The 18,037-nt window shown below is 39.4% G+C and overlaps 1 protein-coding gene across 1 annotated transcript in view; it reads right to left on the bottom strand.

The window, feature by feature from the left end:
* The window catches only part of DNAJC3 (DnaJ heat shock protein family (Hsp40) member C3), an 83,584-nt gene that overhangs the window by 37,057 nt on the left and 28,490 nt on the right, over nucleotides 1–18,037 (bottom strand). The window contains exon 5 of the mRNA XM_059995736.1: nucleotides 1,104–1,256. Within this exon, the coding sequence (XP_059851719.1) occupies nucleotides 1,104–1,256 (153 nt within the window). The remainder of the gene's footprint in view (nucleotides 1–1,103; nucleotides 1,257–18,037) is intronic.

Raw genomic sequence — 18,037 nt, 5'->3', positions numbered from 1 at the left:
GGCTCTAAATTCACAAAGTATTTTTATTCTACCAGTAACTATATTAAATGATCTTTTAAAATATGTTACCTCTTTGAAATTAAATCCGCATATCACAAAAATAAAGAGAAAAACAATGTGAGAAGGCTGAAGCTTCACTGTTTCCATTTTATCAAAAAGTTGTCAATGTTTAGTACACCACTAGTATTCTTCAAAATGTAAACCCAAATGCTCACCAATAAGACCTGTGTAAGTGTCTTTATATATTTCTTAGAGCTGTATTAAAGTCATGTCAACTTTTCACAGAGTAAGATATCAAAATCAATATTGTATATAAACTAAATACAACAAGCTAGGTCAAGATGGATAGTCTCATTACTGGAAGGTGAAAATCATAAATTTATATTTCCTTGATAAAGCATTAACAAAATAATTTAGTAAACCGTGAATTCCACTGGACATCACACAATTTCCTCTATAAAACTATCAAAAAGTGGCCATTCTACATACATCGAGTTTATTGCCAAGATTAGACTACACAAAGTGCTATGAAAATGATAAATAAATATGAATTATGACTGCTTCCATTTGAATATTATTTTAGACTTCCTTCTGAAACCATTACATCCTTTGTCATTAAGTCCTTGCTGAGGCAGACTTAGACTTCCCTATCTAGAACCCTCTGGATCCTATCAACTCTTCATCTGCCTTCTTCCCTAGAAACTTCTCACTCTAAACACTCATCTTTCCTCCCAAACATCATCTTTCCTTTTTCTTCAACCAACTCTTTCATCTTTTGCCCCATTAACTAACCCCTAGAGTTTTTTTGCCCTGCCCCCCCAAAATGCAAAATCAAACAGAAAACAGCAAAGCAGGCAATGTACAAAAATATGCAACTCCCACTCCATAGCACCTTCAGTATGTTTACTGAAATTTTCAGTCCCAAATTTTGTTCTGTATAAACACCATCTTTCAATTAGGAGCTGAAAACCCCAGGGTCAATCTGATTTTATGCTATCTAGGTTTTTTTATGGTATATAACATGTCAAAGTATATACACATACCTTATAGTAAAAAGCAGTAAGTGTTAGGCATGTCAGCTGCAAGAGCAAAAAAAAACTTACCTCTAAAACCTTATCAAGGAAGGTTATAGCAGCAATATAATCTGAACTTTCAAAAGCATCAAGTGCTTGTGAACGCAAATGCTGCATTTCATCAGATTTGATAAGTTGGGACTGGGCTTCTTTTTCTTCATTTTCACTTGGATTTGATTTGAGCTATAACAATAGTAAGAAATTAAACAGGGTTTTCAATCTCTTGAGTGTAACAACCATAATATACAATGATCTGACCCTTCCAAACACTCAAGTTCATCGGGGGAAAGGGGTAAGGAGACACTGGCACAACCGGCTTCTCCAATGACTCGTCCCCTGGTGCTGATCACTGTGGGAAGCAGCAGCAAAGGCATCCTTATTCCCACCAATACGGTGCACGAGAGCAAGCAGTGGAGCTAGAGTCAAAACAGTTGGGTCGCCAAAACTTCCCAGGAAGCAAATATATTTAGGAATGTGAAAAGGTAGAGAAGAATGAAGAAAAGCACCTTTCTCACTTTCTTATATATAGCTGCAGAAAAACTTGAGTTTTATGTGTTTTGCCTTCTAATTATATTTCTTAAGTTTTTTTTTTTTTTTTTTTTGCGGTACACGGGCCTCTCACTGTTGTGGCCTCTCCCATCGCAGAGCACAGGCTCCTCGGCCATGGCTCACGCGCCCAGCCACTCCGCGGCATGTGGGATCTTCCTGGACCGGGACACGAACCCGTGTCCCCTGCATCGGCAGGCAGACTCTCAACCACTGCGCCACCAGGGAAGCCCCTTAAGTATTTATTTTTAAGTATAAAATAATTTTATCACAATAATGAAGAGCATAGGGAAACTGAAGGAGAGGGTAGTTTTTTAGAGGTTATAAGATAAAAAGGATTTGATACCAGAGGGTTTGAGGTATAGTAAGAAAGGAAGACTTTACAGGGAAAAATAAGAGAGTAATATCTTATTTAAAAGGCTTATGACATGATTTTAGGAGGTTCACACATTGACTCTTTTATTAAACATCTTTATCAAGGTATACTTTATATACCATAAAATTCACTCATTTTGACTGTGCAATTTCATGATTTTTAATAAACTTACAAAGTATGCAACCATTATCACAGTTTTAGACCATTTCTGCCACCTCAATAAAATCCCTTGTGTCTGCTTACAGTTCATTCCTGCCCCCAGGTTGGCCTCATATGCACAGTCAACTCTTAACAATTTCTTCCTCCAGATGGAAAAATCTTAAGCCTAACGGCACAGAAAAATTGGATGCCTACATTAAAAAGCTACTGATTTTGGGCTTCCCTGGTGGCGCAGTGGTTGAGAGCCCGCCTGCCAATGCAGGGGACACAGGTTCGTGCCCCGGTCCGGGAAGATCTCACATGCCGCAGAGCGGCTAGGCCCGTAAGCCATGGCCAATGGGCCTGCGCATCCAGAGCCTGTGCTCTGCAACGGGAGATGCCACAACAGTGAGAGGCCCGCGTACCGCAAAAAAAAAATAAATAAAATAAATAAATAAAAAGCTACTGATTTTTTGGAAAGATTTTTCTTTAAGATTAGTTTCTATGTGATAATTCCTGAAATCTAATATTCCTACTAAGATGGGAATTGTAGTTAATGGGCTCCCGTTTTGGGTGAAGTACAGACACCAGTAGGTTATTTCTAGAAATACCTCCCCTTCGGTTGACCGATCACACTGCTTCCCCTTCAGTGGACTCATGTTTTAAAAACACCCCCAGTAGCTACCTGGTAGAAGAGAATACTCCGAATGAGAAAACTTAGGAATATTAGTTCTTGGTGAAGGGACTGTATTTCTCCATTTTGTTTTTTGGATATTTTAGGTATTCTTTTCTGTCTGTTTAATCTTTGGCTTTTGAAGGAATGGCTAGGACTCCAAGCATTCATAGGTCACTGGGAAATGGCAACCTTAGCTCACTATGGAGGAGGATTTTCCCTGCATGACTGAATTTACAAGTTGAAGGAAGCTACTTTGGGCTATGGAATACCTGTCTTTGCTTTAGCATCCTCGGGGTAGTCTTGAATATTTTTAATAAACCACGCTGGAAGGAGTATAAGTGTGTATGTGCTGTCACTTTGCTCTGGGTAAAAGTAGATGTTTAGTGATAACTTGTTTCCACGATGATGATGATGATGATGATGATGATGATGATGATGATGTGTCAGGTATCCAGCATTATAATTCAACATCTGTATATATACACTACCAAGTGATCACTCCCACAAGTCTAGTTACCATTCATCATTATACAGCTGACCCCCTTCACCCATTATACCCAACTCCCAACCCCCGTCCCCTCCAGTAACCACTAATCTATTCTCTGCAACTATGAATAAATTTCATTTTGTTTGTTCATTTGTTTGTCTTTTTAGATTCCACATAAGTGAAATCATACAGTATTTGTCTTTCTCCATCTGATTTATTTTACTCAGCCTAATACACTCAAGATCCATCCATATTGTCACAAATGGAAGGATTTCTTTTTTATAGCTGAATAGTATTCCACTGCATATACATACTACATCTTATTTTTTTATTATTTTTTATTTTTTTGCAGTACACAGGCCTCTCACTGTTGTGGCCCCTCCCGTTGTGGAGCACAGGCTCCAGACGCGCAGGCTCAGTGGCCATGGCTCATGGGCCTAGCCGCTCCGTGGCATGTGGGATCTTCCCAGACCGGGGCACAAACCCGTGTCCCCTGCATCGGCAGGCGAACTCTCAACCACTGCGCCACCAGGGAAGCCCCTACACCTTATTTGTTCATCCATCAATGGACACTTAGGTTGTTTCCATATCTTGGCTATTGTAAATAATGCTGCAGTGGACATAGAGGGGGGCATATATATTGGTAAGTTGTTTCCTATATGTACACTACTGCCCCCTTTTGGACAGAATGTATTAGAGACTGCCTCTTCTGGATGGAATTTGCATCTTTTCTCTCCCAAACTTTTACAGTCTATTCTCTTCAACACAATCTTTCTTGTAGGAAGGTGAGGGAGGGGAAGGCCCTAAACCTCGAGGGTGAGAATGGAGGGCTCAGCCTCACTCCATGGTCAAATAATGGGAATGGGAAAGAAGGAGTGAGCTCTGGTCATCTGGGCTTCTTTGGGGTTGGGAGGGAAGAGGAGAAGAGGGGGAGATTCTTCCAGGGAGGTAAGAAAGGAATCTGAGGAACAAACTAAGGGCATATAACTCAGGAGAGTTTCAAAGAGGGTTAAGTGAGATGAAGCTTTTCACTCTTATCCCAAGGTTGCTGACTCCTCCCAACTGCCCTCTCATGTTCTGCGATACTTACCCGTGGAGAGTGAACCCTACTGATATTTCCCTCCCTCCTTTTGTCATGTTTCTTGATATCCCTTCTTTTCTTTGGTGCTTTACATTTCTGACTCTTTCAGCCAAACCTCTATCTGTAATAGTACTTTATTTCTTATTAACCACAGTCACTATCTTTTGGAGAAAAAATCGTAATAATGAACATAGATGCAAAAATCGTCCACAAAATGCTAGCAAACTGATTCCACACACTGAAAGGCTCATACACCATGATCAAGTGGGGTTTATTCCAGGGATGCAAGGAGTTTTCAACATCTGCAAATCAACACAATATACCACATTGACAAGTTAAAGAATAAAAACTATATGATCATCTCAATAGATACAGAAAAGATAAAATTCAACATCCACTTGTGATTAAAAAAACTCTTCAGAAAGTGGGCATAGAGGGAACATACCTCAACATAATAAAGGTCACACATGACAAACCCACAGCCAACATCACACGCAATGGTGAAAAGCTGAAAGCATTTCCTCTCAGATTGGGAACAAGACAAGGATGTCCACTCTCACCACTTTTATTCAAGTCCTAACCACAGCAATCAGAGAAAAAAAACAAATAGAAGGAATCCAAAATGGAAAAGAAGAAGTAAAACTGTTGCAGACAACATGAGGCTATACATAGAAAATCCTACAGATGCTACCAGACAACTACTAGAGCTCATCAATGAATTTGGTAAAGTTACTGGATACAAGATTAATATAAATAAATCTGTTGAATTTCTATATACTAGCAATGAAATATCAGAAACAGAAATTAAGGAAACAATCCCATTAACTATCACATCAAAAAGAATAAAATATCTAGGAATAACCCTACCTAAAGAGGCAACAGACCTGTACTCTGAGAACTCTAAGATGTTAGTGAAAGAAACTGAAGACAACATAGATGGAAATATACACCAAGTTCTTGGACTGGAAGAATTAACATGGTTAAAACAACCATAGAACCCAAGGCAATCTACAGATTCAATGCAACCCCTATCAAATTACCAATGGTATTTTTCACAGAACTAGAACAAAAATTTTTTTAATTTGTATAGAAACACAAAAAACCTCGAATAACCAAAACAATCTTGAGAGAGAATGGAGCTGGAGGAATCACACTCCCTAACTTCAGACTATATTAAAAAACTACAGTAATTAAAACAGTGTGGTACTGGCACAAAAAACAGAAATAGAGATCAATGGAACAAGATAGAAAGCCCAGAAATAAACCCATGCACTTATGGTCAATTAATCTACAACAAAGGAGGCAAGAATATACAATGGAGAAAAGACAGCCTCTTCAATAAGTGGTGCTGGGAAAACTGGACAGCTACATGTAAAAGACTGAAATTAGAACATTCCCTAACACTAAATACAAAAATAAACTCAAAATGGATTAAAGACCTAAATGTGAGACCAGATACTATAAAACTCCTGGAGGAAAATGGAGACAAAACACTCCTTGACATAAATTCCAGCAATACTTCTTGGATCCATCTCCCAGAGTAATGGTAATAAAAACAAAAATAAACAAAAGGAACTCAATTAAACTTAAAAGCTTTTGCACAGCAAAGGAAACCACAAACAAAATGAAAAGACAACCAGCAGACTGGAGGAAAATATTTGCAAATGATGCTACAGACAGGGTATTAATTTCTAAAATGTACAAACAGTTCATACAGCTTAATATGAAAAAAACCAAACAACCCAATGAAAAATGGGCAGAAGACCTAAACAGACATTTCTCCAAAGAAGACATACAGATGCTCAACAGGCACATGAAAGGGTGCTCAACATCACTAATTATTAAAGAAATGCAAACCAAAACTACCATAAGGTATCACTTCACACCAGTCAGAATGGTCAACATTAAGAAGCCTACAAACAATAAATGCTGGAGAGGGTGTGGAGAAAAAGCAATCCTCCTACAAAGTTGGTGGGGATGCAAATTGGTGCAGCCCACTATGAAGAACAGTATGGAGGTTCCTTAAAAAACTAAAAACAGAGTTATCACATGATCCTGCAATCCCACTCCTGGGCATATACCCAGAGAAAACCCTACTCGAAAAGATACATGCATCCAAATATCCACAGCAGCACTGTTTATAATAGCCAAGAAATGGAAGCAACCTAAATGTCCCTCAGCAGATGAATGGATAAAACAGATGTGGTGTGGAGATACACACACACACACACACACACACACACACACACACACAAAGAATACTACTCAGCCATTAAAAGGACTGAAATCGGGTCATTTGTAGAGACGTGGAAGGACCTAGAGACTGTCTTACAGAGTGAAGGAAGTCAGAAAGAGAAAAATGAATATCATATATTAATGCATATATGTGGAATCTGAAATAATTGGTATAGACGATCTTATTTACAAAGCAGAAATAGAGACAAAGATACAGAGAACAAATGTATGGATACCAAGGGGGAAGGGGGGGTGAATTGGCAAATTGGGATTGACATATATACACTATTGATAACGTGTATAAAATAGGTAACTAGGGGACAACTTCAATATGGTGGAGGAGTAAGACGTAGAAATCACCTTCTTCCCCACAAATACATCAAAACTATACCTACATGTGGAACAACTCCTACAGAACACCTACTGAACACTGGCAGAAGACCTCAGACTTCCCAAAAGGCAAGAAACTCCCCACATACCTGGGTAGGGCAAAAGAAAAAAGAAAAAACAGAGACAAAAGAATAGGAACGAGACCTGCACCTCTGGGAGGGAGCTGTGGAGGAAAAGTTTCCACACACTAGGAAGACCCTTCAGTGGCGGAGACAGGAGGAGGGCGGGGGGAAGCTTCGGAGCTACAGAGGAGAGCACAGCAACAGGGGTGCGGAGGGCAAAGCGGAGAGATTCCCGCACAGAGGATTGGTGCCAACCAGCACTCACCAGCCTGAGAGGCTTGTCTGCTCACCTGCTGGGGCGGGCGGGGGCTGGGAGCTGAGGCTCGGGCTTCAGAGGTCAGATCCCAGAGAGAGGACTGGGGGTGGCTGCATGAACACAGCCTGAAGGGGCTAGTGTGCCACAGCTAGCAGGGAGGGAGTCCAGGAAAAAGTCTGGACCTGCCTAACAGGCAAGAGACCACTGTTTCAGGGTGCACAAGGCGAGCAGATTCAGAGCACCACCTAAACGAGCTCCAGAGACGGGCGTGAGCTGCAGCTACCAGCACGGACCCCAGAGACAGGCATGAAATGCTAAGGCTGCTGCTGCCGCCACCAAGAAGCCTGTGTGAAGCACAGGTCACTGTCCACACCTCCCGTCTCGGTAGCCTGTGCGGCCCGCCACTGCCAGGGTCCCGTGATCCAGGGACAACTTCCCCGGGAGAACACATGGTGCGCCTCAGGCTGGTGCAACGTCACTCTGGCCTCTGTTGCTGCAGGCTTGCCCCGCATTCCATATCCCTCCCTGCCCCCCTCGGCCTGAGTGAGCCAGAGCCCCCTAATCAACCACTATTTTAACCCCATCCTGTCTGGGTGGGGAACAAACACCCTCAGGCGACCTACATGCAGAGGCGGGGCCAAATCCAAAGCTGAACCCTAGGAGCTGTGTCAACAAAGAAGAGAAAGGGAAATTTCTCCATGGAGCCTCAGGAGCAGTGGATTAAATCTCCACAATCAACTTGACGTACCTGCACCTGTGGAATACCTGAATAGACAATGAATCATCCCAAAATTGAGGCAGTGGACTTTGGGAGCAACTTTAGACTAGGGGTTTGCTTTCTGCATCTATTTGGTTTCTGGTTTTATGTTTATCTTATTTAGTATTTAGAGCTTATTATCATTGGTAGATATGTTTATTGATTTGGTTGCTCTCTTCCTTTTTTTTAATATACATTTTTTTTCCCTTTTTCTCTTTTTGTGAGTGTGTATGGGGATGCTTCTTTGTGTGATTTTCTCTGTATAGCTTTGCTTTTGCCATTTGTCATAGGGTTCTGATTGTCCATTTTTAGTTGTTGTTGTTTGGGGTTTTTTTAGTATAGTTTTTAGCACTTGTTATCTTTGGTAGATTTGTTTGTTGGTTTCGTTGGTCACTTTTCTCTTTCTTTTTTTTATTACATTTTATGTTTTCATTTTTATTAATTTTTTTCTATTTTAATACCTTTATTTTATTTATTTTTTCTTTCTTCCTTTCTTCTTTTTTCTCCCTTTTCTTCTGAGCCGTGTGGCTGACAGGGTCTTGGTGCTCTGGCCAGGTGTCAGGCGTGAGCCTCTGAGGTGGGAGAGCTGAGTTCAAGACATTGGTCCCCAGGAGACGTCCCAACCCCACGTAACACCAAACAGCGAAAGCTCTACCAGAGATCTCCGTCTCAACGCTAAAACCCAGCTCCACTCAACGACCAGCAAGCTCCAGTGCTGGACACCCTATGCCGAACAACTAGCAAGACAGGAACACAAGCCAACCATTAACAGAGAGGCTGCCTAAAATCATAAGTTCACAGACACCCCAAAACACACCACTGGATATGGTCCTGGCTCACCAGAAAGACAAGATCCAGCCTCATCCACCAGAACACAGGCACCGCTCTCTTCCACCAGAAAGCCTACACAACCCACTGAACCAACCTTACCCACTGGGAGCAAAAACCAAATACAACAGAAACTACAAACCTGCAGCCTGCAAAAAGGAAACCCCAAACACACTGTTAAACAAAATGAGCAGACAGAGAAATACACAGCAGATGAAGGAACAGGGTAAAAACCCACCAGACCAAACAAATGAAGAGGAAATAGGCAGTCTACCTGAAAAAGAATTCAGAGTAATGACAGTAAAGATAATTCAAAATCTTGGAAATAGAAAGGAGAAAATACAAGAAATGTTTAACAAGGACCTAGAAGAACTAAAGATCAAACAAACAATGAAGAACAACACAATAAATGAAACTAAAAATTCTCTAGAAGGAATCAACAGAATAACTGAGGCTGAAGAATGGATGAGTGACCTGGAAGATAAAATAGTGGAAATAACTACCACAGAGCAGAATAAAGAAAAAAGAATGAAAAGAATTGAGGACAGACTCAGAGACCTCTGGGACAAGAGAAACACACCAACATTCCAATTATAGGGGTCCCAGAAGAAGAAGGGGAAAAAAAAGGGACTCAGAAAATATGTGAAGAGATTATAGTTGAAAACTTCCGTAATATGGGTAAGGAAATAGTCAATCAAGTCCAGGAAGCGCAGAGAGTCCCATACAGGATAAATCAAAGGAGAAACATGGCAAGACACATATTAATCAAACTATCAAAAATTAAACACACACAAAAAATATTAAAAGCAGCAACGGAAAAGCAACAATTATCATACACGGGAATCCCCGTAAGGTTAACAGGTGATCTTTCAGCAGAAACTCTGGAAGCCAGAAGGGACTGGCAGGACATATTTAAACTGATGAAAGGGGAAAACCTACAACCAAGATTACTCTACCCAGCAAGGATCTCATTCAGATTCGACAGAGAAATTAAAACCTTTACAGACAAGCAAAAGCTAAGAGAATTCAGCACCACCAAACCAGCTCTACAGTAAATGCTAAAGGAACTTCTCTAGGCAGGAAACACAAGAAAAGGAAAAGACTTACAATAACAAACCCAAAACAATTAAGAAAATGGTACAAGGAACATACATATCGATAAGTACCTTAAACGTAAATGGATTAAATGCTCAAACCAAAAGACACAGACTGGCTGAATGGACACAAAAATAAGACCCATACATACGCTGTCTACAAGAGACCCGCTTCAGACCTAGGGACACGTACAGACTGAAAGTGAGGGGACGGAAAATGATACTCCATGGAAATCAAAAGAAAGCTGGAGTAGCAATTCTCATATCAGACAAAATAGACTTTAAAATAAAGACTATTACAAGAGACAAAAAAGGACACTACATAATGACCAAGGGGTCAATCCAAGAAGAAGATATAACAACTGTAAATATTTATGCGCCCAACATAGGAGCACCTCAATACATTAAAGCACATGCTAACAGCCATAAAAGAGGAAATCAACAATAACACAATCATAGTAGGGAACTTTCTAACACCCCACTTTCATCAGTGGACAGATCATCCAAAATGAAAATATATAAGGACACACAAGCTTAAATGATAAATTAAACAAGATGGACTTAATTGATATTTATAGGACATTCCATCCAAAAATTGCAGATTATACTTTCTTCTCAAGTGCTCATGGAATATTCTCCAGGATAGATCATATCTTGGGTCACAAATCAAGCCTTGGTAAATTTAAGAAAATTGAATCGTATCAAGTATCTTATCTGACTACAACGCTATGAGACTAGATATCAATTACAGGAAAAAATCTGTAAAAAATACAAACACATGGAGGCTAAACAATACACTACTAAATAACCAACAGATCACTGAAGAAATCAAAGAGGAAATCAAAAAATACCTAGAAACAAATGACAATGAAAACATGATGACCGAAAACATGATGACCCAAAACCTATGGGATGCAGCAAAAGCACTTCTAAGAGGGAAGTTTATAGCAATACAACCCTGTCTCAAAAAACAAGAAACATCTGAAATAAAAAAGCCTAACCTTACATCTAAAGCAGTTAGAGAAAGGAGAACAAAAAGCCCCCCAAGTTAACAGAAGGAAAGAAATCATAAACATCAGGTCAGAGTTAAGTGAAAAAGAAATGAAGGAAACGATAGCAAAGATCAATACTACTAAAAGCTGGTTCTGATAAGATAAACAAAATTGATAAACCATTAGCCAGACTCATCAAGAAAAAAAAGGGAAAAGACTTAAATCAATAGAATTAGAAATGAAAAAGGAGAAGTAACAACTGACACTGCAGAAATACAAAGTATCATGAGAGATTACTACAAGCAACCATGTGCCAATAAAATGGACAACCTGGAAGGAATGGACAAATTCTTAGAAATGCACAACCTTATGAGACTGAACCAGGAAAAAATAGAAAATATGAACAGACCAATCACAAGCACTGAAATTGAAACTGATTAAAAATCTTCAAACAAGCAAAAGCCCAGGACCAGATGGCTTCACAGGCGAATTCTATCAAACATTTAGAGAAGAGATAACACCTATCCTTCTCAAACTCTTCCAAATATAGGGAAGAAACTCATTCTATGGGGCCAAACTCATTCTATGAGGCCATCATCACCCTGATACCAAAACCAGACAAAGATGTCATAAAGAAAGAAAACTACAGACCAATATCACTGATGAACATAGATGCAAAAATCCTCAACAAACTACAGGCAAGCAGAATCCAACAGCACATTAAGAGCATCATACACCATGATCAAGTGGCGTTTATCCCAGTAATGCAAGGATTCTTCAATATATGCAAATCAAGCAATGTGCTACACCATATTAACAAACTGAAGGAGAAAAACCATATGATCATCTCGATAGATGCAGAGAAAGCTATCAACAAAATTCAACACCCATTTATGATAAAAACCTTCCAGAAAGTAGGCATAGAGGGAACTTACCTCAACATAATAAACGCCATATATGACAAACACACAGCCAACATCGTCCTCAATGGTGAAAAACTGAAACCATTTCCACTAAGATCAGGAACAAGACAAGGTTTCCCACTCTCACTACTATTATTCAACATAGTTTTGGAAGTTTTAGCCACAGCAATCAGAGAAGAAAAAGAAATAAAAGGAATCCAAGGAAAAGAAGATGTAAAGCTGTCACTGTTTGCAGATGACACAATACTATACATAGAGAATCCTAAAGATGCTACCAGAAAACTACTGGAGCTAATCAATGAATTTGGTAAAAGTAGCAGGATACAAAATTAATGCCCAGAAATCTTGGCATTCCTATACACTAATGATAAAAATCTGAAAGTGAAATTAAGAAAACACTCCCACTGACCACTGCAACAAAAAAAATAAAATAACTAGGAATAAAGTTACAAAAGGAGACAAAAGACCTGTATGCAGAAAATTATAAGACACTGATAAAGTAAATTAAAGATGATACAAATAGATGGAGAGATATACCATGTCCTTGGATTGGAAGAATCAACATTCTGAAAATGACTAAACTACCCAAAGCAATCTACAGACTCAATGCAATCCCTATCAAACTACCAATGGCATTTTTCACAGAACTAGAACAGAAAATCTCACAATCTGTATGTAAACACAAAAGACCACGAATAGCCAAAGCAATCTTGAGAAAGAAATATGGAGCTGGAGGAATCAGGCTCCCAGACTGCAGAATATACTACAAAGCTACAGTAATCAAGACAGTATGGTACTGGCACAAAAACAGAAATAGAGATCAATGGAACAGGATAGAAAGTCCAGAGATAAACCCATGCACCTATGGTCACCTTATCTTTGATAAAGGAGGCAAGAATATACAGTGGAGAAAAGACAGCCTCTTCAATAAGTGGTGCTGGGAAAACTGGACAGCTACATGTAAAAGAATGAAATTAGAACACTCCCTAACACCAAACACAAAAATAAACTCAAAATGGATTAAAGACCTAAATGTAAGGCCAGACACTATAAAACTCTTAGAGGAAAACATAGGCAGAACACTCTATGACATAAATCACAGCAAGATCCTTTTTGACCCACCGCCTAGAGAAATGGAAATAAAAACAAAAATAAACAAATGGGACCTAATGAAACTTAAAAGCTTTTGCACAGCAAAGTAAACAATAAACAAGATGAGAAGACAACCCTCAGAATGGGAGAAAATATTTCCAAATGAGGCAACTGACAAAGGATTAATTTCCAAAATTTACAAGCAGCACATGCAGCTCAATATCAAAAAAACAAACAACCCAATCCAAAAATGGGCAGAAGACCTAAATAGACATTTCTCCAAAGAAGATACACAGACTGCCAACAAACACATGAAAGGATGCTCAGCATCATTAATATTAGAGAAATGCAAATCAAAACTACAACGAGATATCATCTCACACTGGTCAGAATGGCCATCATCAAAAAATCTACAAACAATAAATGCTGGAGAGGGTGTGGAGAAAAGGGAACCTGCTTGCACTGTTGGTGGGAATGTAAATTGATACAGCCACTTGGAGAACAGTATGGAGGTTCCTTAAAAGACTAAAAATAGAACCACCATACAACCCAGCAATCCCACCACTGGGCATATACCCTGAGAAAACCATTATTCAAAAAGAGTCATGTACCACAATGTTCATTGCAGCACTATTTACAACAGCCAGGTCATGGAAGCAACGTAAGTGTCCATCAACAGATGAATGGATAAAGAAGATGTGGCACATATACACAACGGAATATTACTGAGCCATAAAAAGAAATGAAATTGAGTTATTTGTAGTGAGGTGGATGGACCTAGTGTCTGTCATAGAGAGTGAAGTAAGTCAGAAAGAGAAAAACAAATACCGTATGCTAACACATATATACGGAATCTAAGGGAAAAAAAAAAAAGGTCATGAAGAACCTAGGGGCAAGACGGGAATAAAGACGCAGACCTACTACAGAATGGACTTCAGGATATGCGGGGGGAAAGGGTAAGCTGGGACGAAGTGAGAGAGTGGCATGAACATATATACACTACCATATGTAAAATAGATAGCTAGTGGAAAGCAGCCGCATAGCACAGGGAGATCAGCTCGGTGCTTTGTGACCACCTAGAGGGGTGGGATAGGGAGGGTGGGAGGGAGGGAGACGCAAGAGCGAAGAGATATGGGGATATATGTATATGTATAGCTGATTCACTTTGTTATCCAGCAGAAACTAACAAACCATTGTAAAGCAATTATACTTCAATAAAGATATTAAAAATAAATAAATAAAATAAAATAGATAACTAATGAGAACCTACTGTATAGCACAGGGAACTGTACTAAGTGCTCTGTGGTGACCTAAATAGGATGGAAATCCAAAAAAGAGGGGATATATGTATAGCTGATTCACTTTGCTGTACAGTATAAACACAACACTGTAAAGCAACTATACTGCAATAAAAATGTAAAATAAAACAAAAAAACAAAATGTGGTGTGCAGATATACATACACACACGCACACACACACAATGGAATATTACTCAGCCATAAAAAGAATGAAATAATGCCATCGGCAGCCACATGGATGGACCTAGAGGTTATCATACCAAGTGAAGTCAGAGAGAGAAAGACAAATATCATATGATACCACTTACATGTGGAATCTAAAAAAATGATACAAATGAACTTATTTAGAAGACAGAAATAGACTCACAGACATAGAAAACAAACTTATAGCTACCAAAGGGGATAGCGGTGGGAGGGGGGGATAAATTAGGAGTTTGGTATTCACATATACACACTACTATACATAAAACAGATAGACAACAAGGACCTACTGTATAGCACAGGGAACTATATTCAATATCTTGTAATAATTTATAATGGAAAAGAATCTGAAAAAGAATAGATTTTGCACATGTATAACTTAATCAACTTTGCTGTACAACTGAAACTAACATAATTTTGTAAATTAACTGTACTTCAATTATAAAGATGGTTATAAAAAAACAAAAACCCTGTAATAACTATGGGATGGGGACTTGAAAGAGGTAAGTTGCCCTCTAATCTACTCTACTCTAATCTAAATACACCCCTAATTTGGTACCTCAAGTGAAAACAGCAGGTTGTTTGACTTCTGAGATGCACCCCCCCTGGAATTTATTCCTTTGTGTCATCCCCTCCCCTAGAGTATGGGATAGAGCTGGTAACTCCTTTTAACAAACAGAACATGACAAAGGTGACAGGATGTCACTTCCCTGATTATGTACAAAACACTGTGACTTCCATCTTGCTGGCATTCTGTCTCTTGCTGGTAATCTCTTGCCTTCTCACTTGCTCACTTTGATGATGCAAGCCTGCCAGGTAGTGAGATGCTTTATGGAGAGGCCCAGGTAAGAAAGAATCGAGGGAAACCTCTGGTCAATAGCTTGGAAGAAACCAAAGTCAGTCTAACAGCTCAAGAGGAACCAGCAGTGACCAGGCAGAGACCCAGCCCCCTCCTCAGGGGACTCTCACTCACACACATTTCCAAAGCACAAATGACCAATAAAGCTGATGCTCTTAAAAAAAAAACAAAACTCATCCTGCCAACAACCAAGTGAGTTTGGAAGCAATTCCTTCACCAACTAAGCCTTCAGATAACACTACAGCCCCATCTGGCACTTTGTAGCCTGTGAGAGATGCTAGAGCAGAGGACCCAACTAACCCTGTCCAAATTCCTGACCCCATGAACTGTGAGATCATAAATGCATGCTCTTCCTCCTTTAGGAAAGCCCTTTTTGACCCCAGACCCCCAACTCCCAGCTCAGTTAGGTAACTCTACTGGTATGTTCCCACAGGCTCAATCATAGTACTTATCATACGCTATCCTAAGAGACTAGTTTTCTTTGTCAGCAACCCTCTAACCCTACCGCTCTGACTTGCAAATATGCACTAAAACACTCACTGAACTAAGAAATGACCGTAGGCACTGGTTACAGGAGTCACTGATAGCTTGAAGACAAACTAAACCATCTAAGATCCTTTCCAGGACTACGACAACCAGTATGGACCTGAGGCAACCCTGTTTACAGGAGACCCTCTGGCAGCAGAGTAACCTGTACACTTAACAAATATGAAATTCTCATTGTAGCTCAGAAAGAGATTAAGCATATTCAAACTTCTATTCCAAGGTGTAAAATCTGTAACTGAATGTAGCTACCTGACTGTATATTGTTATTAGTAAGATGAAATCTTTATGGACTTTATAGACTGGTAAACTCTCTTAAATACCACAAAAAGCTCACTTAAGAACATAGAAAGAAAATAAATTATATATCATCTATATTCACAGATCATCAAAAAATAAAATATAAGAATTCTTTAATTGGCAAAGATAAAATATAGTCATAATATAAAATTTATCTTTTCAAACCATTTTATGGTACCAAACAATAAAGATTGGACCATGTCATCTCTTCAATTTCTATGCTTCACAATGAGGAAAATGAGGTCCTCAGAAGGTAAGAACTTCCCAAGGTCACTTTACAGTTCTCCTCCAAGAGGTAACGGATATTATCAGTTTCTTGCATATCTTTCCAAAGGCTTTTATCAATATACAAGCAAATACACATGTTTTCTCACTCTTTCTAATGCAAATATCAACAAATGTTCTACACCATGCAGAACATATACACACATTTCAGACCTGTGCCTACATTCCATAGGAATAGCCTGCAAACGATGCATACTGTGAAAAATTAATAAACAGATCCTCAAAGCCAAGGAAGAAGAGCCTAAGGCTTCAGGAGCCAGTTTACTTTTCTTTAATCATTTGTGTGCCTCAGTTAATCTTAAAATCTTATTTTGCAGAGAAACAATTTTAGGCTTCTGATAACATTAGGAAGCCTCAAAATACCAACTGAAATAGGCATTCCTTTCATTTCTGGATTTCAAAAGTTCTCCATAATGGCCACTGGTATTCTAAACGGTCTTTAGTCAGGTTGGTCCATTTTGTTAGAAATGCACATGAGGAAGGACCATAGTTTTTAAACATGGGGGGGCCCTCAAAATATTTGTGTATTGGGATCCCATTTCTCAGAGATTTTTTTCCTAGAGTAAAGGAACAATTTTCAAACAGCTTAAACAGTCTACAGCTCAAACAGCTCAATTCAGACAGCTTGCAAGCTAATACCAGCCAATTCTAAGGAGATAGCTTGGTGTAGCTTGGTGTTGGAAGAGCCAGACCAAAGGCTTTTTCCATCCAGTTTCCAGAGAACAGCCCCTATTCCAAAGCAATGGGCCGATCGCTAAACTGGTTCAGGAGAAACTGCCCCTGTCTCCGAAGGAATGCGCGGAAGGCTAGCCAGCTTCAATAAAACAGTCTGATCTGAAAATCAGACCAAAATGCCAAATGAGTACTCTCATACAGAGCAAGGCCTTAACCGGTAAGACGAAACCTTAAAATAGATCCCAAATAAAGCCTGGAGAGCTTCAAATGCAAAGAGGGCATGAGCTGGGATCAATGAGAAAGATGTACCTTCAAATTCCAGGGTCAGTGAGAAAAGCAGTGAGCAACAATGAGCTCATTTATGGATAATGCACCTGTTTGCTTGCCAGCTCTGGAGCCACTGGGAGTCTTCTCTGATCCCAAAATGTTGACCTAAAACAAATAGATTGCCAAATATTTCTCCAGCAAAGTTGTATTTATTCGGGATCAGCAAAGAACTGCAGTTTGGGGTCTGCGACCAAGGCAAGCTATGTGCAACTCCCCAGACAGCAAGGGAAGGAGAGCACTTTTATAGAGGGGAAAAGAAAGTTGGGAGGGCTGTAGTAAACAGAGTCCGTGGCTTTTCATTCACTGAGTCCTTGCCAGGAAAGGAGAGGAAATAACCCAAATGTCTATCAACTGATGAACAGATGAATAAAGTGCATCACACACATACCATGCAATACTCAGCAATTAAAAGAAATAGCTAAGTGATATATAATGCAACAGTCTGCGTGAATCTCCAGGGAATTATGCTGAATAAGAAAATTCCAAAAGGTTACATAACATTTGAGACCACATATGTAACATTTTTCAAACGTCAAACTTTA

The sequence above is a fragment of the Delphinus delphis genome, chromosome 18 (assembly GCF_949987515.2).
Source record: "Delphinus delphis chromosome 18, mDelDel1.2, whole genome shotgun sequence".
NCBI classification, from domain to species: Eukaryota; Metazoa; Chordata; class Mammalia; order Artiodactyla; family Delphinidae; genus Delphinus; species Delphinus delphis.
This window is presented reverse-complemented; position numbering and strand designations above follow the sequence as displayed.